General features: G+C 40.4%; 1 protein-coding gene across 4 annotated transcripts in view; it reads left to right on the top strand.

Annotated features, from left to right (window-relative positions):
- Positions 1-151: 151 nt before the first annotated feature.
- Positions 152-21,349, top strand: part of elp2 (elongator acetyltransferase complex subunit 2) — a 41,939-nt gene continuing 20,741 nt past the window's right edge. For 2 of the 4 annotated variants that reach the window (XM_083523591.1, XM_083523590.1), the window contains exons 1-12: positions 152-331; positions 2,619-2,697; positions 4,061-4,131; positions 4,215-4,356; positions 5,612-5,689; positions 6,878-6,942; positions 7,939-8,005; positions 8,518-8,661; positions 8,753-8,836; positions 9,484-9,584; positions 16,668-16,799; positions 20,527-20,676. In XM_083523591.1, coding sequence (XP_083379717.1) covers positions 200-331; positions 2,619-2,697; positions 4,061-4,131; positions 4,215-4,356; positions 5,612-5,689; positions 6,878-6,942; positions 7,939-8,005; positions 8,518-8,661; positions 8,753-8,836; positions 9,484-9,584; positions 16,668-16,799; positions 20,527-20,676 — 1,245 coding nt within the window. In that variant the 5' untranslated portion in view covers positions 152-199. Of the gene's footprint in view, positions 332-2,618; positions 2,698-4,060; positions 4,132-4,214; positions 4,357-5,611; positions 5,690-6,877; positions 6,943-7,938; positions 8,006-8,517; positions 8,662-8,752; positions 8,852-9,483; positions 9,585-16,667; positions 16,800-20,526; positions 20,677-21,349 lie in introns of all 4 variants that reach the window. The other 2 variants (XM_083523588.1, XM_083523589.1) reach the window with 2 other exon arrangements.

The following is a 21,349-nucleotide window of genomic DNA, read 5'->3' as shown; positions in this document are numbered from 1 at the left end:
GTTATTACTGACTTTTTATTAAAATACAAGGCCGTTTTATAAGGATATATACGGATACGACTATGATATTTCTTATAGCAAAAAACAACAACAACAACAACAACAACAACAACAACAAATGTACAGGTTTTGAATTCAGGGCTTGCCGCTGTGGTGAAGTGGATTATAGGCAGATCTGGCAACCCGGCTGACAGTCAAGATGGCGAGCTCCTTGATGACAACATGCCATGTAGCGTGTTGCGCGAACCGAACCCCGCATGTCGTCTCCTGGGGCCGCAGAGATCTGATCGCCTTTGGCACTTGTAATTCAGTTGCTCTGTACGATCCTCAGGTAACTGACTTCAGTTTGTGTTACTTTCTGACTTTATTTCTGTGCGGGGTGTCCTGGAAAATTAGCATGGAAGCTAATACTGCATGTAAACTTCTGATAGGAGGCTACAGAACAGGTTTATTATACATAAAGCACAATAATATCACAATCACACCCAAAACTCAGGTTTTCCTTCAACAACAATGTGATCTTAATATTCACACACACACACACACACACACACACACATAAAATGTGTGTGTATATTTAATATACACACAATATTTCCAAAAGTATTGGGTCACCTGACGTTATGTGATTCTTTACAAAACTGTTACCACAAAACTGGAGGCACTCAATTGTACAGGACGTCTTTAGATGCGCTATAATACAATTTTGCTTTCACTTGAACTTGGAAACCCAAACCTGTTCCAGCATGGTAATGCCCCTGTGCACAAAGCGAGCTCCTTGGAGATCTGGTTTACATGCTTTAAAGAGGAAGATCTTGAGTGGTCTGCTGTAGAGCTCTGATCTCATCCCTACTGAACACCTTTGGGATGAATGTGAACTCACCCCAGGTCTTCTCACCTACATCACTACCTGACTTTTATAATTCCCTTGTGACTGATCATGGCGGATTTTGGTGCTTGATTTGAGACTTGGCGCATCAGTGAAACAAATGTTTAGTGATTTAAAATGTTTTTTTTGCTGGAGATCCCAGAGGTACCAAGTGCTTGTTGGCTGCTTTTCCTTTATTCTTGAGCGTTTTTCATTCCAAGGGAGGATTTTGTAATGAAAAAAGTCTGTAAATTTATTTATATATAATATTAATATTAATTTGGTCAAAGTAAAATCTTACTACCGTTACATCACCCAGTTTGTTGCATAAAAACATACATATCTGTCCAAACATATGACAGGAATAATTAATATTAATAGTAATAACAGATTAGCTAACGAACAGGTCCGGTAGTTTATTTTCAGAACATCACTAATTCATTCCTGTGGTGTGGACAGACAGCTAGTCTAGTCTAGTCTAGTCAAGTCAAGTAGTCTAGTCTAGTGTAGTCTTGTCAAGTCAAGAAAGCTAGTCTAGTCAAGTCACGTAGTCTAGTGTAGTGTAGTCTTGTCAAGTCTAGTAGTCTAGTCTAGTGTAGTGTAGTCTTGTCAAGTCAAGAAGTCTAGTCTAGTCAAGTCAAGTAGTCTAGTGTAGTGTAGTCTAGTCTAGTCAAGTAGTCTAGTCTAGTGTAGTGTAGTCTTGTCAAGTCAAGAAGTCTAGTCAAGTCACGTAGTCTAGTGTAGTGTAGTCTTGTCAAGTCAAGAAGTCTAGTCAAGTCACGTAGTCTAGTGTAGTGTAGTCTTGTCAAGTCAAGAAGTCTAGTCTAGTGTAGTCTTGTCAAGTCAAGAAGTCTAGTCTAGTATAGTGTAGTCTAGTCAAGTCAAGTAGTCTAGTGTAGTGTAGTCACATAGTCTAGTGTAGTGCAGTCTTGTCAAGAAGTCAAGTAGTCTAATCTAGTCTAGTCAAGTCAAGTAGTCTAGTGGAGTGTAGTCTTGTCAAGTCAAGTAGTCTAGTATAGTGTAGTCCAGTATAGTGTAGTCTTGTCAAGTCAAGAAGTCTAGTCTAGTGTAGTCACGTAGTCTAGTGTAGTGTAGTCTTGTCAAGTAGTCTAATCTAGTCTAGTCAAGTCAAGTAGTCTAGTCTAGTGGAGTGTAGTCTTGTCAAGTCAAGTAGTCTAGTCAAGTAGTCTAATCTAGTCTAGTCAAGTAGTCTAGTCTATTCTGGTCTAGTCAAGTCAAGTCTTTTATTGTCATTTCTATTATACACAGTGGTGCACAGTAAAAACGAGACAACGTTTGTCCAAAACCCTGGTGCTACACTAAACAACATAGAGCTACAACACACAACATAAAGCTACATAACATAAAGCTAGATAAAGTGCATCAAAGGGCAACCTAGTGCAAACAGTGCAGACGAAAAACAGTACAGACAGACGGTACAGACAGACAGACAGACAAACAGTACAGACAGACAACACAAGACAGTGTGGGACAATACACATAACACAAGACAGCACCGACCAGTAAACCTACTGTATACTCTAAATATACACTACTATGCAAAGAGAACTATAAGCATTATAACTGAGCGTAAATGTAAACAAACACAATGCAGTGCAAAAACAGCAGTAGCAGCAGTCAAGAGGTGCAAAAAAAACAGCAATATTGTTAAGTATAAATAATAAATAAAGAAATCTTGTAGGTATGATTAGTGAAAAACTAACGTTTTGTTTATGACTCTGTTCTCCAGGAGATGAAAGTTGTGCAGCTCCTGAATAAGCACAGTGGAAGAGTCAACACCGTGAGGTGGATTTACAGAGAGGACTGTGGTGAGCAGGACTATCGCAGTCCATCCTTCTATATGATTTGTTCGAACCGATTGTCCTTAATGAAGTTGTTTGGAATCAGAGAGTCGCTTTTCCAGCGCTCCCAATGTGTCCACTAAAATACAGCTCAGTGCAAAAAATGATCATCACAAGGTCATGTGACACGTGCTTATGGTGTTAATGGTATAAAAGGGAAACCTAAACATCCATATTAAGACTTCATTAAAACCTTATGGTAGGAAAATACTGTTTCTCATCATCTTGGTTGAGATACTTTAAAGCTCATTTTAACTCAACACCTTTTGATATTTTGAAATGTAGCATCCAAAAGATTTTAATGTTTCATTAGGTCAGAATGGAATTTTAATTTCTCCGCTCCTGCATTGAACTCGCTATGTATTGCGTAATGCTTTCAAAATCTATTCCATTGCGACGTTTAGAAACAGATCATGGAAATCGGGCATTTTAGCCACTTAGGAGCTTTATTTATGGTTAAAATGACACCTCAGGTGCCGTTACTGAGCTCCGTATGACTTTTTTTTTCCTTTCACCTTTGTACATTCTGCATAAATTGTTCATTTCATTATTACGCAGTTCTGTTAAAAAAAATCAACATGCTTATTTCCCGAATAATAGTGAGACTTGTTGAGTTTTGAAGCTGGAAAAATGTTAAAAATGTACACATCTATACGGGTAATATTGTAAAATGAAATGTTAAGGAGTAGGAATTCCGGAAATCTGCAAATTTTCCGACGCTTCCCCGCAGCCCCTATGGTACCTCAGTAAATTCATCCAGACATTATCGGGTTCGTGTATGTTGATGTGTTAAGGATCTGCTCATTGAAAATGTTACAATGCCTCAAAAAACCAAACAAAAAAGATTCATTTTGATAAACGACATTTAAAGAATCAAGTCAGAATTTTCCATCACTAGTAGCTACTAAAAATGATTTTGTCGCCACCTACCTGTGGAAGAGATTGCACCAGGATGCATTATAGGATCAAGACAAGCTGATGAATTAAGTTTTTTTTGGAATGAAAATGAGGTCAGCAGTGCAAAGAAAGTCACTCACAGGCAGCAGATGTGTAATGACATCTTTAAAATGTCATTGGTGATGCTCATTGTGAATTAAAATATAGTGGAGTACAAGTCTATCTATTGAATAATAAATGTAGTTGAGCAGAGAGGGAAAGTTTCTTAAATCTTTGATACTCAGTAAAACTAGAAAGTAGCCAATGGTTGGTGCACAGACAATATAATTGATAAACCATTTCAGTGCATTGTGTGTGTGTGTGTGTGTGTGTGTGTGTGTGTGTGTGTGTGTGAGAGAAAGTAAATGGTTTTTTACTAATTGTGATATAACAGGTCCAGAAACACTGCTGATATCTGGAGGATCCGACAGTAATATTATTGTATGGGAGGAGCAACATGGTCAGGTCTGTATTTTCTGTGTGATTATATAAAAGTTTGTGATATCCCAGCTTTCATTTTTTGTAATTTTTAAATCACTGTGCTCCAGTTTGCTGCCTCTGCAGTGTGTTTAGGCCACTCAGGACCTGTTTGTTCAGTGGATGCTGTACCGCTGTCTTCCTCCGACTCGCTGCTCGTCTCTGCTTCATCAGACTCCACGGTTAAACTGTGGACGTACGACGGTGAAAAAGGTAAGTGATGCTTTTTGCAACAATTATGCACCGTTAAGACAGACGTAACATGTAACATAAGTTTGAGATTTTGTGTGTTTCAAGTCTGCCCTCTACTGGTGGGTTATGAGAAAGCAAGTATAAACATGTACCGTAATTTTCGGACTATTAAGCGCACATATATATATATATATATATATATATATATATATATATATATATATATATATATATATATATATATATATAACTTTCAGGGCGAAATTTCTGAAAGTTATATAATCTCTTTTTAGGACCTGGTTACTACTCGGTCTGCGTGTCAATTGTCACTGATTGACAGCTGGGGTTTTTTCCCAGCTTTTGAACAGTGCTAGTATTAGAAAAGATAACAGTTTAGTCAAACGATAGTTTTTAATATGGATCCTAATAAATAAATAAAAAATCCATGGAAAATAGTATGGAAATGTATTACAATAACAAACAAATGTGCTAAATGAAACAAATATGAATATATTAATGAAATATAATTATGTAATTAATAAATAGGACATAATAAATATTATATAGCGCTCTACGTTGCTCTATATTACGTCTCACGTAGGGAAAAAAAGCATGTGGCCTCAGTGATTCACATCTAGAGGGCACTCTCGTAATGACAGCGGCCCGGAAAAACTATCCGTATGAATTTTTGCTGATATTTCCATTAATTAACTATCGGTGCAGATCATTTATGATGCCTGTATCTTGTAGAAGGAGGCAAAGGCAAGGCAACATTACAGAAATGAATCCTTAAAACAAAAAAATACTGTTATCAGCAGAAACCTGTAGCGGCATTTAAATGTATACTTTTTCCCCCTGTCTACCTCATTGTTTTGCCCATTTTTCTCCCTGAAATGACTAATAATCGAGCTGAGCAATTGTGGGTTTAGGACCCGACAGTCGCAGCTTGGCCGATGTGCTGCTCTGATGTCCTCAGACAAGAGACAGATGCCCGAAGTGGATTTTATTAACAGCGTGTTTTTCTGTTACATAGAAAGTATTTAATCCAAATTTGAGACATTCAAAGGGAAGAGTAAAAAAAAAAGGCATCCATGAACGTCAAACGAATATTTGATATGCGTCGCACGCCGAAGGTGAGGCAGGGGGAAAAAACCCATCTCATTCGTGCCCCGTTTTAATACGTAATCAGAATGCATTCAACAGGCAGTGGTTTTTAAAATGCGTCGCAGCTGCGTGAGTTCGTTCTCATCCACGTTGTGTTTATGACCTCTACCAGCCGAATGCCTCCAGACGTTATCTTTCGGGAGCGGCTTCATGATGGATGTCTCCTTAGCGCTGTTGCCAGGCAGCCGAGGTAAGCTGCACATGCCGTTCTTCTCCATCGCCTATGCGTTGACTGAATGTTACGGGTTATACAAGCCCTTAAAAATATCGATTCCGTATCTCGCAAAAGTGAGTGCACCCCTCACATTTCAGCAACTTTTTTTTTGTATGTCTTCTGAAGAGAAAATACTGTAGAAATAAAATTTGGATATATTTTAGTCAATGTGTAGTTTGTGTGGCAGTACAGATTCTCTGTCCTCAGTAATAACAGTGTGGGGGTGTACTCATTTTTGTGAGATACTGTATATACTGTACACACATTATATGGATAGAAATCGGGGACACCTGAATTTTCCCACACTATGCGGTTCTTTCTTAAACTATTTCCACAATGTTGGAGGTACACAATTGTATAAAACGTCCTTGGATCCTTCACTTGAACTCGGAGGTCCAAACCTGTTCCAGCATGACCGTGTGCACAAAGCTACCATGCTACACATGGGTTGAAGTGGAAGATCTCCTGCTATAGGAGCAGGCTACCCTATTAAACACCTTTTGAGATGAATGTGAACATAGACAGGCCTTTTCGCCTCACCTGCATTAGTAGCTGACTTTACTTACACCCTTGTGGATAAATAAAAAATACTCAAATCTCCACAAAATCTAGTGGAACATCATCTCAGAAGAGTGGAGGTTCCTATATCAGGAAATGGGGATTTAATGTGGAATGGAATTAGGTGTCCACAAGTTTGTGTCCAGATATTGTGTATGTCTTCTGTCCTGCATGTCCGTTTCTATAGGTACACTATTTTGCCAAAAGTTTGTGGACACCTAGTCATAAGTACAGTATGTGCTTTTTGAGTATCGCATTCCACATTAAGTCTCAATTTGCTATTCTAATTCCCTCCACTCTTCTGGGAAGATGTTTCACTAGATTTTGTGAAGGTTTATTCAGCGACAAGGGTGTAGGTGATGTGAGGAGGCCTGGAGTGCAGTCAGCGTTCACGCTCATCCCAAAGGCGTTCAATGTCATGCTGGAACAGGTTTGGGTCTGTTAGTTCACATGAAGGGAACATTTCTACACTTTTTAACAAAGAACCACATTCTGTATGGCTGGGAGTCCAAGTCCCAATACTTTTGTCAGTATAGTGTAAGTTTGCATAATCATAGATTTGGGATTTGTAAGGTAACTTTTTCTCATTTCTTGTTGCGTATTCAGTGCCCATCCTAGCGTGCGGTGGAGACGACAGCAAAGTCTATCTGTATGTGCAGATCAATGGACAGGTATGTGAGTTTTTCTTTATCTTCTAAGATAAGAACTTGTTTTATTTTGAAGGAAACTCTTTTGCCAGAAAGGACTTCAGATTACAAGAGATATAAATATAAATAAAAAATTAATTAAATACTCTATATATACAAACTCCATTCAAAATGTATATATAAAGCTGCATTCAGAGACGAGGACATGGGGAAGGGGTCGCTCAGTGGTGAAGACACAGGACCTCTGATAGAAAGGTCATGAGTTCAAATCCAATCACCATTAAATTGCCACTATTGGGCCCTTGAGCAAGGCCCTTAACCCTCAACTGCTCAGTTGTATAAAATAAAAAATATATTATATTATAACATTATGAGCGGTGAAGTGAAAAACACTGATTATCTCTTCATCTTGGCACCTGTAGTGGGTGGATATATTTATTAGGCATCAAGTGGACATTTTTGGTGAGCGTATGGATTTGAGCAAGTTGGACAAATTGTGACGGCTAAACGTCTGGGTCAGAGTATCTCCGAAAATGCAGCTCTTGTCTGCAGTGGTCAGTATCTATCAAAAGTGCTCCAAGGAAGAAACAGTGGTGAACCGGCGACAGGGTCGTGGGCGGCCGAGGCTCATTGATGCACGTGGGGCGCGAAGGCTGGACCGTGTGGTCTGATCCAACAGATGAGCTCCTGTAGCTCAAACTGCTGAAGAAGTTCAGGCTCTTAATATTTGTTGGATCAAAAGGAGGACCAAAACAATATTAGGCAGGTGGTCATAATGTCATGCCTGATTGCTGTAAGTCGATCTGGATAAGGGCGTCTGCCAATGCTGTAAATGTAATGTAAAAATAAAGGACATTATGCTGCCCCCTAGCAGTCCTGATGGCATTTCAAAAAAGCTTCAGCTTTTAATTGCTTGATAAAACTTGTGTTTACCTAGAAAAAAAAAAAGTATTTCTATTTTTGTTTTTTAAGCAACACAGGCTGTTTATAACTTCGGGTGCTCACCTGCTTATTCTTCAGTTTCAGAAAGTTCTCACACTTCAAGGCCATGAGGATTGGGTCCGGGGTGTCGAATGGGCAGCAAAAGGTAAGAAGAATTTCTTTCCTGAAATGTTCCTCAAGCAAGTGTTAGCTGTTTTTGCGTCTTTTTTCATAAGCCTGGAGCTTCTAGCTTCTTAACAGAGCTGGAAAAAGTCATAGAGATCAGTTTCAGTGAAAAAGCTTTTATACCCAAACTTTCTTTTAATACTATTAATACCATGGACAGTTCTTAGGTGGACCTAGGGATGGTTTTTCACCTGAGGTAATCATTTTACTATCGTTTTCCTAAATGTTTTTTTTTCCAGATTAATTTAAAATATATATATTAAATGGGCAAAAGATTGTGGACATCAAAACACCAGATTGGAACGTGTTAATTAAACACCCTATTTGCTGTTTTTGTAACCTTTACACTTTTCAAAGATCCATAGCAGGAGATCCCTTGAGCAAGGCTCTTAATCCTCTTTTTCTTTCCTCAGCTGTATAACTGTCATATCTGTAAGTTGCTTTCTATAAGGGCAAATACCATACATATAATGAAAATGTGTTTGTTGCCAGATGAGGAGTTGCTGTTGGCCAGTTGCTCTCAGGACTGTCTGATCAGAGTGTGGCGGCTGGTGCTAAAATGCGACACACACTCTGAGGAGGCTGCCAAAGGAATCATTAGGATGAAGGAGGATGTGTTTGCGGTGAAGGGAAAAAGTAAGGCCTGCTCCTGGTGGTCTTTCCATGGTGGAGATATTGTTTTGTGAGTGCTGCTTCACTGGGATTAACCCGTCTGTCCCCCTGACAGAGTATGCGGTGAGTCTTGAGACGGTGTTAGCCGGCCATGAGAACTGGGTGTATGGGATCCACTGGCAACCTTCATTTATGGACGGTAAATGTATTACAGGTAGGGTTGCAGAATTCCAGGAATTTTCAAGGCTGGAAATTTTCCATGGGATTTAACCGGATTATATGGGAATAAATTGAAACGGCTAAATTGCAGAGTAATTTGGGGTAAAACAGCCAGTTTCAGTTGAATTTCTACTCTGCACATAGATCAATCACAATTGGGTTATCATACAGAAGGACAGTACTGGACAGAAATGGACAGAAGAACTATTTTTAACACTTTTTAAAGAAGTTGCTTATGCACATCGAGACTTCTATATCTATAGAAATCTATAATTATTCTACTTACAATTAAATGAAAATCAAGTCATTTAAAAAAATCTTCATTAGTTTGCATGCATGTCGGCTTATGACCAAATAAAATGTTTATATTTATGTTTGTATATGATAGTTTATATACATTTTTCTAGTTACTGATATAAAACATTTCTAATAACTGTAATTCCCATAAATCACAATATATTCCTGGTGAGTTTACAACTTGGAATATTTCTCAAATTCCCCAGCTGAAGTTCCCATGGAAATTTTCTGGAAAGTTCACGCCCCTTTGCACACTAATTACAGCTAATAATTGAAGTGACTATTGGATGTATTTTAACTCATTTTTTTGCTATTTGTCTCCCCCTGCAGGCGGCACAGTGGAACAGCCTCTGAGTCTGCTTTCTGCTTCTATGGACAAGACTATGATCCTCTGGGGGCCGGAGGAGGAGTCAGGGGTGTGGGTGGAGCAGGTCAGTTGATGTAGAGAGTATGTTTCCTGTGTGTGTGTGTGTGTGTGTGTGTGTGTGTGTAAGAGAGAGAAGCATACTCTTCATTCCTGTCACCACTACAGACAGCTCTGACCCTACTATGAGTCCCTGTCCTTTCTCAGTCCTCTATTCACGCGTCCTCTGGCTATCCTCCATGCCCGTCATGGAGGTCTTCAGAGCGCACAGCAGGCCAAGCAAATAGTGCGAGTGTGTTGTAGGAGCGGCGCCAGCTCATCCGCTGCGCTTCAGCCGCTCTGTCAGCTGGACAACATCTGCCTGTTCTTCTCGTCCTCTCTGAGCGTAAGCGTCACAGCTGGAGTAAAGGTTGGAGTGTTTTCCAGCTGGCAGAGAGCTGATGACAGGTGATGTCTTTCTGAAGAAAAGAAGAAGCCGAGTCTTCATTTACCGACAAGGTGCTGAGTGCACAGCCGGAGTGTAGAAAGACAGTTTTCAGTCACAGAATCAGTGCTGTCCAGAAGTACTGGAATGATTTTAGAGGATTAGGGGTGCGGTTTTATTACCACCATGATAATTTAAGAGATTTGAGTTATTTTTATGTAGGGAAAAAAAAAAAGAAACAGTGAAGTGGCCCTTTGTAGTTTACAGACCAATCAGGTTCCCCCAAAGCTAATTTCTTTAACATAATTCTTGTTTATTTTTGAAAAACCACATCTAACTGTAAACTAAAAAGAAATAATAATAATAAATAACAGACAACATATATTATTAAAAGCACTACAAATAAAAATTCATAATAAAAATAATTCATAATAATTTAATTGATTAATTCATTTCAAAGCATAAATTCACAATGCTTGGATTAAAAAAAGACTGAAAAAAATATACACACACACACACACACACACAGACACACACACACACACACACACACTATTAATAAATATTATAATACAGTCAGATAAAAGTAACACAACATTTTGGCCACCTGCCATATATTTTTTTGGTCCCCATTTGCTTCCTGAAGCATGGGGGCCAGGCAATGGTATCAAGTCCTTCATCCCCCCAAGAACTGCCTGCATTCTCCTTCCACATGAGGCTGTTAATTGTCTTGCAACAGGAGGAACCCAGGATACACTGCACCACAGTAGGGTCTGGCAATGGGTCCAAGGGTTTCATCCCGATACCTTATGGCACTCAGGGTGCCTTTGCCTACAATGTAGCGGTCTGTGCATCCCCCAATAGATATGCCTCTCCAGACCACTACTAACCCATTGCCAGACCGGTCATGCTGAACGATTATACATGCAGCATAACGCTCTTCACGGCTTCTTCAGACCCTTTCACGTCTGTCACATGTGAGAAGCACAGAGCATGTCGGGCCCTTGGGCCACCTACATGAAGTCTGTTTCTGATTGTTTGGTTAGAGACATTGACACCAGTCTGTGCTGGAGGTCATTTTGTAAGGCTCAGGCAGTGTTCATCCTGTTCTGTTTAAAGGAGCAGATACTCGTCCTGCTGGTGGGTTAAGGACCTTCTACGGCCCTGTCCAGCTCTCCTAGAGTAATTGCTTGTCTCCTGGAATCTCCTCCATGCTCTTGAGCCTGTGCTGGGAGACATAGCAAACCTTCTGCCAATGGCTCGTATTGAGTTGGACTGCTTGTGCAACTTCTATAGGATCCAGGTATTGCCTCATGCTACCAGAAGGGACACTGACTCTAGCCAAAGGCAAAACTAGTGACCAGCATTCAGAAAAGATAAAGGGGGAAAAATGTCAGTGGCCTCCACCTGTAAACCCATTTCTGTTTCGGGAGTCGTCTAATTGTTGCCCCTCTAGTGCACCTGTTGTTTATTTCATGAACATCAAAGCAGCTTAAACTGATTAACAACCTCGTCTGCTACTTAACTGACCAGATCAATACACACAGCGGATCATCCGTCTCCATACCCCCCTGTCCTCTACATCTGCCTCTTTCAACCCAACTACCTGCATGTCTTCCTTCACCACATCCATAAACCTCCTCCTTGGTCTTCCTCTTTTCCTCCTTCCTGGTGGCTTCATCCTCAGCATTCTCCTACCGATATACCCCGTGTCCCTCCTCTGCACATGTCCAAACCATCTCAATCTCACCTCCCTCACCTTGTCTCCAAAACGTCCTACATGTGCTGTCCCTCTAATAAACTCATTTCTAAACCTGTCCATCCTCGTCACTTGGTTACAAAGCCAAAAAACGGTCCAATACCCCCCAATCTCACCCCGTTCTTCCTCACGCTCCATCCGATCTTCAGTGGTCCAAGTTCTTGGATCACTCAAGAACTTGGACCACTGAAGATCGGATGGAGCATGAGGAATATCTCCGGGTACAAGAAAATGCTGTTTCAGACTGTTCTATGTTATGGATTAAAGTGGTGGAATGGATCTTTGGCTTGATGTCGAAACCGAGAGGTTCTTAACTAAAGATTGGGGGGAAAAAAAAATCCCAAAATTCTTTCTCCCAACTGAGTTTGAGAATGATGATAGTCTTAGCCTGTCTTCATAAACCAGCATTAGAATGAAGAGCTTCTTCCGTTAGAAATGTATTGATGGAGACTTAATCACTCCGGATAAGGGCTTCTACCAAATGCCATAAATGTATGTGTCTCGAATCAAGCCACAGCTCTACCTTTGTGTGTGGGATCGAACAGGAAACAGCAAACATTCATCATGTTCTAAATGAACACATTTAAAAAGCAGAGCGTCCTCCATAATGATTATCCTAATTGAACAAATTTAGTGGAGAGTTGGCTAGCAGTGGGGTGGCCAGACGCTGCTGAGTAAAGTAGGTCCTGTTTAATATGTCATGCTGGCACTTATTGCTGAAGTACGGCATGGCAGAACCATAGAGAGGACATGTCACAGCTGAACCTTTAGCCGCATGCTAATTTATTTTCAGTTCCATTGGATTAGAGGCTGGTAAAGAGTTGTAACTCCTATGAAGGAGAAACGAGCTCAACAATGTCTGGATTGTTAACCTGACTAATGGAGGATCTGCTTACGCACAACCGTTTACCATTTACACTGTAGGTGTATGCTTTTTAAATTCCAGTTAAGTGGAATTGAATTATGAACATGAGCCCAGATTGAATTCAGACATATTCCACTTTAATTTCTTCTAATACTAAGTAGCTTTCTTGTGCCCTGTAGTATGTTATGTGCCACATTTGTTGTTTTCTCTTTAAACAAGAGTGATTACACAGTTTGCTTGCAGGCATCCCATAATATATTCAAGGCAAAGTGGACAGAATTCCAAATCAGTTGTGTTTCTTCAAACCTGCTTGCAGTGCAGAGGTCTTTGTCACGCAAAGACGCATTTTATTCCCGTCATTAATTTGACCTTGTTTCTGGATAGCTCTTGGAAAGGAAAGGCGAAATGTCCACTAGAATTACTGAAAGATATTTTAAATATGTAAAAGTATTTTTGATAATCTTGGAGGTGAAGATGCTGGATGTGGAGGTCCTGGGCTGGTTACTTGTGGTCTGCGGTTGTGAGGCCGGTTGGATGTACTGTCAAATTCTTTCAGACGCCTTTGGACACGGCTTTTGGTAGAGAAATGAACATTTCAATTCACGCTTCCAAAAAACTTGCGACATCTGTAGCACCGTGCTGTGTGAGAAAACTGCACATTTTAGAATGGCCTTTTATTGTGGCCGGCCTAAAGCACACCTGTGCTATAATCATGCTGTCTAATCTCATCTTGATCTGCCACACCTGTGAGGTGGATGAATTATCTGGGCGAAGCAGAAGTGCTCACTAACACAGATTTAGACAGAGTTGTGAACAATATTTAAGAGAAATAGGCCTTTTGTGTACCTAGAAAAAGTCTTCGATCTTTGAGTTCAGCTCCTGAAAAATGGGCGCAAAAACAATTAGAATGCCGTGAAAAAGTTCATTTATTTCAGTAATTCAACTCAAATTGTGAAATTCATGTATTAAATAAATTGAATGCACACAGACTGGGGTAGTTTAAGCCTGTGTGAACTTTTCCATGACATTCTTATTTATTGAGATGCACCTGTGTGTGTGTGTGTGTGTGTGTGTGTGTGTGTGTGTGTGTGTGTGTGTGTGTGTGTGTGTGCGCGCGCGCGCACACACACACACACACACACACACACACACACACACACAGGTGCATCTCAATAAATTATTAAGGTTGTGCATATTAAGGTTGTGCATCTCCATGACTGAGGCCGATGTGATTATATGATGCATTAAAGATACATATGACGCAGCTACCGATACGATTCACCCCTGTTACAATGCAGTCCTATTCGATTGGATCTAACACAGTGCAATTCAATGCAGTACGATGCAATGGGGGAAAAAATATAATGCTCTGCAATTCAATATGCAACTAATAGTTTGCTTTTAGTTCTTGGGTTTGGCAGACAGCAAATCATCAATGTACTCAAAGTGCATTCTGACTTCTAATGCATGGCCCCATTCACAAACACAAAGCCTTTGTAGTGCAAAAGAAAAAGCTGAAATAAAACCAGGAGTTTGTTTTCCTGTTTTGTCTCCAGGAAGACGCATTTACATTTACAATTAAGGCATTAAACAGATCCCCTTCTCCAGAGCTACGTGCAAGATGTAGACGTACAAGATGCAGCTCTACCTCTGCCATGTTAATACATATTCTATGTACATAGAAAATGCTGGATTCTTTTTGACCTGCATCTGAGTGAATAATGTGCAGGTGTAAAGGTGTTCCTATGAGTGTTTTCAGTCAGGGTGTGTGGACATTTCCATGCATATAAAAATAAGAATTAAAAACCCTTTATATACCTCTGTTCACTTATATTGAAAGCCTATGGATTGGTGCTGAATTGAAGTAAACGTTTTAAAAAACACCTATTATATAGTGTACCTAAATATCAGCCACTCCAATAGATGACCTGCACTTTCTGTAACACTTTCTGTTAAACAATATCGGACTCTCGACTCGAGCCAGGCTCTTAACCTTCCTTAGCTCAGATCGGTTATACGCCGCTTTGCATAAACGTGTCGCTCAAACGAGTAAATGTAAATGCAGAACGGGCCTGTCACATCAACAAGATCAGAGCAGGTTCATTTATTTCACCAGCCTACAGACTGAATCTACTATTGCATGTGGCATTAAATAACTCTGTGAAGAAACCGCCCCCCCCCTTTTTTTTTTTTTGTGGCAGAATCAGATTTAATTATGAAACACGTCTTTTATCCTTGCTTTTTTTTTTTTTTGGTGTCTGGAATTCTTTCTAAATGCAAATCGGTCTGCATTAATGGAGCCGGGTTAACCTTGATGCCACGATCGCAGCGAATTATATTGTTCTATATGAAGTTAGAGCTGCTTTGCTTCACGCCTTGCTTTCTTCATTAATCTGAAGAGTGCAAGACGCACGCACATAGAGGCCGCGATGTTCTTTTTGGTATACATTAGGGCGCCATTTATAGCCAGCCTTTGCCGCCTTAAAAGACATTAATCTATATTCTTATACGCGTCCAACCCGTGTTTGTTTTCCAATCAGAGTTCTTAGTTTTAATGCGACACCGTGTATAGTGACTGTTCTCCAATTTCATTAACAGATTTAGTTTTTTTTTTTATTTTCTCCCTTAATAGCTTCAGCTTTGCATAATGTGTGCTTTGGCCTGTCGGTTTGATTTATCTGGAGGCCTTATTGTGCACTTTGTAATCTTCTTTGATAATAGATTGCTAAACTTAGATGTCGCACAGCTGTAGACGTCTGCCCCGATTGGCCGAGATCCACAGCTGGTAAATAGTGGCCTCTGTAACCAGGGGATTCATGAGGGGCAGTGATTTAGACACCCATGCACACACTGCCATTTATTGGCACAGAGAGTGCACACTGGGAAGCCTTTCTGTCTCCTTTCTGCCTTCTTAATTGGCTACAGATGGGAATGAATTGGTAGAATCTTGATGACTTTCATTAATGGAGATTTTTCAGACAAGCTTGTGTGTGTTTGTGTGGGTGTTTTTTCCAGCTTGAACGCTTTGTAAGACACGTCCTGACATGATTGAGGCCTGAAAGATTTGACTGTGTATTGACTTTCCGACCAGTCAAAGAGCAATGGGACTGGCAGGCTGCCTGTTAGAGATCGTGTGTGTTCCAAAAAGGGTTACGAAAACCTGGGAATTTTCAAGGCTGGAAACCTTCCATTTAACGAATAAATGAAAATAATGTGGGAATTTACAAAATTGCAGGTTCACCTGTAACTGGGAACTGGGAAATGTAGATGAACAAAACAGATTTAATGCAATTTCAGTGAAATTTCTACCTGCACTTTCATCAATCACATTCACACAGCACACTTACTGCAGGGCTGCTGAGGCCACGCCCCCTACACGCACTGTGCGTTCCTCCATCACATAAAACACATTACTTGATTCCTGCATACAAACTTATATAAAAAAATGTCCATTTTGGTGAGTATTCACGTAAATGATATAAATATTACGTACATTTAACTTTAAACCTTCCTTGTATGCTATTGTGCAACAGAAGCAATTTTTTTCTAAGTGTGCGTCATCTTTTGAGTCAAACTCTTACATTTAATCAGTCAATTCGAATAATTAGACATTTTGCTGTTACTAAGCAAATCAGTATCAACAAAGTTTATCTTTGCAGTACAGAGGAAACAGAAGCTGCAGCTGTGACTGTGGCAAAATCGAGCAAAAACAGGCAATGTGGTGTCTAAAACTTGTTTTAATATTAACTTCCTGTTTATTGAACTGTTGTATAAAATCGATATCTTGTTTGTAATCATGCTGATTTCTGAAGAAAAAAAAAAAGGCCATTTCATGTGAGATTGATTAATGATATGAAGTGATATACGCATTTTTAGCCCCCATATCTTGAATTTTGTGCTCATTCTAATGCATTTTGATAGACTGAATCATCCAGGGAAAGAACGTGTTCTAAAATCGCACGTGTCCAACCTACTAGATTTCATCACGTAATGTGTGCCTGCACTCTGTAGGTGTGTTTGGTTCGGGATTTGTGATGTGCTCCATAATGTCAAATCACACATCGTTAAAACTCACCACCTGTTTATTTGCTTGTGTCTCCAGGTGCGTGTCGGAGAGGTGGGAGGAAACACGCTTGGCTTCTTCGGCTGTCAAATGAGTCCCGACGGCTCCAAGATTCTTGCTCATGCCTTCCACGGAGCGCTGCACCTCTGGCAAAAAGACCCGGGCCAGCAGGTGAGTCCCACATCTCATCCATCAATCGTAAATCCTCTTTAACAGGGCATAACAGTTCAGTGCACCTGATTTTACTCTCCAAAGAGCTGATACCCTGCACACGGGTGGGAAAAGGTTTGATTCTGTGTGAATAAATGGTATATACGATAGTTTACTTTTTATCACAGCAAGAACACTTCTTGGCGTGTTTTATAAGAGGCATTGCATTCAGTGGAATGTCTGGAGAAATGAACTGTCCGGATTCCAAGAGTCTGTAAGCTGTTATTCATGCTGAGGGAGGATTTTTTTTTTTTTTTTTTTTGTAAAAATAAAGTGGAACATCTGGACATTTCTAGAATTGCTGGGTCAAAATAAATCTCAGTACCATAACATTACCTAGTCTGTTGCATAGAAACGGAAAGGAACATGCATTTGTCTCTCTCAAAAATGATAAAATACCAGGTGTTTTCTAAATTTCCAGAGGTACTGTGTCGATGTGCAGTATGTGTGTGTGTTCAAATTCATTACTTTCCTTAAAATTCTACAAAAAATACCCCATAACGACAACATGAAGTTTGAAATCTTTGCAAATGTTTTGGAAAATAAAAAACGATATAAAATCACATGTACATAAGTATTCACAGCCTTTGCGCAATACTTTCTTAAAGCTCCTTTGGCACCAATTACAGCCTCAAGTCTTTTGGCTTTGATGCTTGGTACACCTATTTTTGGGCAGTTTCTACCAAATCTTCTTTGAAGAACCTCTCAAGCTCTCAGGTTGGATGGGGAGCGTCGGTGCACAGCCATTTTCAGATCTGTCCAGAGATGTTCAATCAGGTTTAAGTCTGGGCTCTGGCATCGAGTTCTTGGTCACCTCCCTGACAAAGGTCCTCCTTCCCCGATCGCTCAGTTTGTCCGGGCGGCTCCGCTCTCGGAAGAGTCCCGGTGGTTCCAATGGTATCTTCAATGCTGCAGAAATCTTTCTATACCTTCCCCAGATCTGTGTCTCGAAACAATCATGTCTTGGAGGTCAAACAATTCCTTGGACTTCATAGCTTGGTCTTGTGCTCTGACATGCACTGTTAAATGTGGGACCTCATATAGGCAGGTTTGTGTCTTTCTAAATCATGTCAAATTCACTGAATTTACCACAGGTGACTCCAATAAAGTTGTAGAAACATCTCAAGGATGATCAGTGAAAACAGGATGCATCTGAGTGTCAAGGCAAAGTATGTGAATAGTTTTGTACATGTGATATATATACTGTGTATGTGTATATACAGTGGGTACGGAAAGTATTCAGACCCCCTTAAATTTTTCACTCTTTGTTATATTGCAGCCATTTGCTAAAATCATTTAAGTTCATTTCTTTTCCTCATGAATGTACACATAGCACCCCATATTGACAGAAAAACACAGAATTGTTGACATTGTTGCAGATTTATTAAAAAAGAAAAACTGAAATATCACATGGTCCTAAGTATTCAGACCCTTTGCTCAGTATTTAGTAGAAGCCCCCTTTTGATCTAATACAGCCAGGAGTCTTTTTGGGAAAGATGCAACAAGTTTTTCACACCTGGATTCAGGGATCCTCTGCCATTCCTCCTTGCAGATCCTCTCCAGTTCTGTCAAGTTGGACGGTAAACGTTGGTGGACAGCTATTTTTAGGTCTCTCCAGAGATGCTCAATTGGGTTTAAGTCATTGCTCTGGCTGGGCCATTCAAGAACAGTCACAGAGTTGTTGTGAAGCCACTTCATCGTTATTTTAGCTGTGTGCTTAGGGTCATTGTCTTGTTGGAAGGTAAACCTTCAGCCCAGTCTGAGGTCCAAAGCACTCTGGAGAAGGTTTTCGTCCAGGATATCCCTGTGCTTGGCCACATTCATCTTTCCCTTGATTGCAACCAGTCGCCCTGTCCCTGCAGCTAAAAAACACCCCCACAGCATGATGCTGCCACCACCATGCTTCATTGTTGAGACTGTACTGGACAGGTGATGAGCAGTGCCTGGTTTTCTCCACACATACCGCTTAGAATTAAGGCCAAAAAGTTCTATCTTGGTCTCATCAGACCAGAGAATCTTATTTCTCACCATCTTGGAGAACTCCATGCGTGTTTTCATGTGTCCTGCACTGAGGAGAGGCTTCCGTCGGGCCACTCTGCTATAAAGCCCCACTGGTGAAGGGCTGCAGTGATGGTTGACTTTCTACAACTTTCTCCCATCTCCCGACTGCATCTCTGGAGCTCAGCCACAGTGATCTTTGGGTTCTTCTTTACCTCTCTCACCAAGGCTCTTCTCCCCCAAAAGCTCAGTTTGGCCGGACGGCCAGCTCTAGGAATGGTTCTGGTCGTCCCAAACGTCTTCCATTTGAGGATTATGGAGGCCACTGTGCTCTTAGGAACCTTAAGTGCAGCAAAAAATTTTTTGAAACCTTGGCCAGATCTGTGCCTTGCCACAATTCTGTCTCTGAGCTCTTCAGGCAGTTCCTTTGACCTTAATGATTCTCATTTGCTCTGACATGCATTGTGATCTGGAAGGTCTTATATAAACAGGTGTGTGGCTTTCCTAATCAAGTCCAATCAGTATAATCAAAAATTTCTGGACTCAAATAAAGGTGTAGAACCATCTCAAGGATGATCAGAAGAAATGGAGAGCACCTGAGTTAAATATATGAGTGTCACAGCAAAGGGTCTGAATACTTAGGACCATGTGATATTTCAGTTTTTCTTTTTTAATAAATCTGCAAAAAGGTCAACAATTCTGTGTTTTTCTGTCAGTATGGGGAGCTGTGTGTACATTCATGAGGAAGAAGAATGAACTTAAATGATTTTAGCAAATGGCTGCAATATAACAAAGAGTGAAAAATTTAAGGGGGTCTGAATACTTTCCGTACCCACTGTATATATTGTGGTGACTCGCCGCTGCATCGGGCTGAACACAGACACAGGAAACTTGAATTGGGGGTCAAGCAAAAGTAAAAATGATGATGTGGAGTGGCTGGAGCAGGAGATGCCTCCAGTCCCAACAGGCGGGCCAATTCTGCCCGGGTCGCCATTGGGGCGTAGGGGTGAGGGACTTCCTGGCGCAAGACCAATGAGTACACCAGCTTTACGATTTGTTGCGAGTGTCTGGCGGGAATTCCTCTTCCTCATCTGCCGTCTTTGCCCGTAGTGAGAGAGGATAGGGGAGAGCGCCACCATTTGTCGGGAACCAAAGGTTCTCCTCCTCACCATCTTCCCGGCAGTCTTTTATTGGCACCTCCGGCTTTGAAGACAGTGAGGAGCTGCCACTCTAATTGCTTTCCAGCCGTGTCTCTTCAGGACGCCATGCTTTCTTGTCCTCCACGGTGGGCTGCGTCCTTCCATGACCTGCTGAGTTCAGAGTGCTTGCCCCTTCCGGTAGAAGAGGCCCATCATCAAAATATTTATATTTTAAAAAGTGTGGTGCATTATTTTTTTTTTATATATATTTATTTTTTTTATAAAGTATTATTGTATATATTATTTATACAAGTATGCGTTTTATTTTAAATTGTTTTAAAAATGTAAACTGTTTGTTAAAAAATGGTACTAATAAAAAACAGAGAGATTTTATGTTTTGCATTTCTCCTCTCTAATCGTACTGAAATTGCACCAAACTGTTATTTAAAAAAGTGTTACTTAATATAAATACTCAATAATTTATTTAGTTATTTCTGGAGTGTGTTTGAGTGCGCCATCTGAGTTGGTAGTGTTGTGTGTGTTGTGTGCAGATTAAATGGAGTCCTGCGGTGGTGGTGTCTGCTCACTTCAATGCAGTGCAGGACCTGAGCTGGGATCCAGAGGGAGAATTTCTTCTCAGTGTGGGCTCCGACCAGACAACCAGAGTCTTCGCACCATGGAGGAGGAAAGACTGCTTGCAGGTTTTAGAAAATTCCGAAATTTACATACCAAATAGAGATGGCCTTCAGTTTTGCATAAAAGTTATGTAGCAAAACAACGTTACTTAGATTAGATCATTTGACTGGAGATAAGGGGCTCAAACCTGTTCTTGCATCACATGGTGCCTGGGCACAAAGCAAGCCCCTTGGAGATATGGTTTGCCAAAGTCGGTGTGATGGAACTTGACTTTCACCTTTGTGATAAACTCTGTAACGGTTTTACAGGTGAATGAACACAAATCTTCACAACCACAATCCAAAATCTAGCTGAGAACCATGAATTTCAGCCTCATTACCAGTGAGGTAATGGATGGACCTTCGGTGCCACACAGATAAGAATAGGTTTCGTTTTTAAGTCTGGTCCTTCAAAGTTTTTTCCTCATGCTCTCTCAGGGAGTTTTTACTTTGCCTCAGTCGCCACTGGTTCATTAATTAGGGATAAACTTACAGTTACAAGGAACAAACTTATAGGCAGTAAACTTCATTGTCTTAATACAACTTTATAATCGCTTTATTTCTGTAAAGCTGCTTTGAGACAATGTCCATTGTTAGAAGCGCTCCACAAATAAAAATGAAACGAATATAGTTAATGTTTCTAAGGTTTACACACACTCATTAGAATCAACACTTCGATGTTGAAATCATCCACTGAATT

This window comes from Silurus aristotelis (assembly GCF_946808225.1).
Source record: "Silurus aristotelis genome assembly, chromosome: 21".
NCBI classification, from domain to species: domain Eukaryota; kingdom Metazoa; phylum Chordata; class Actinopteri; order Siluriformes; family Siluridae; genus Silurus; species Silurus aristotelis.
The sequence above is the reverse complement of the archived record's forward strand: the minus strand, read 5'-3'. Positions and strand labels throughout refer to the sequence as shown.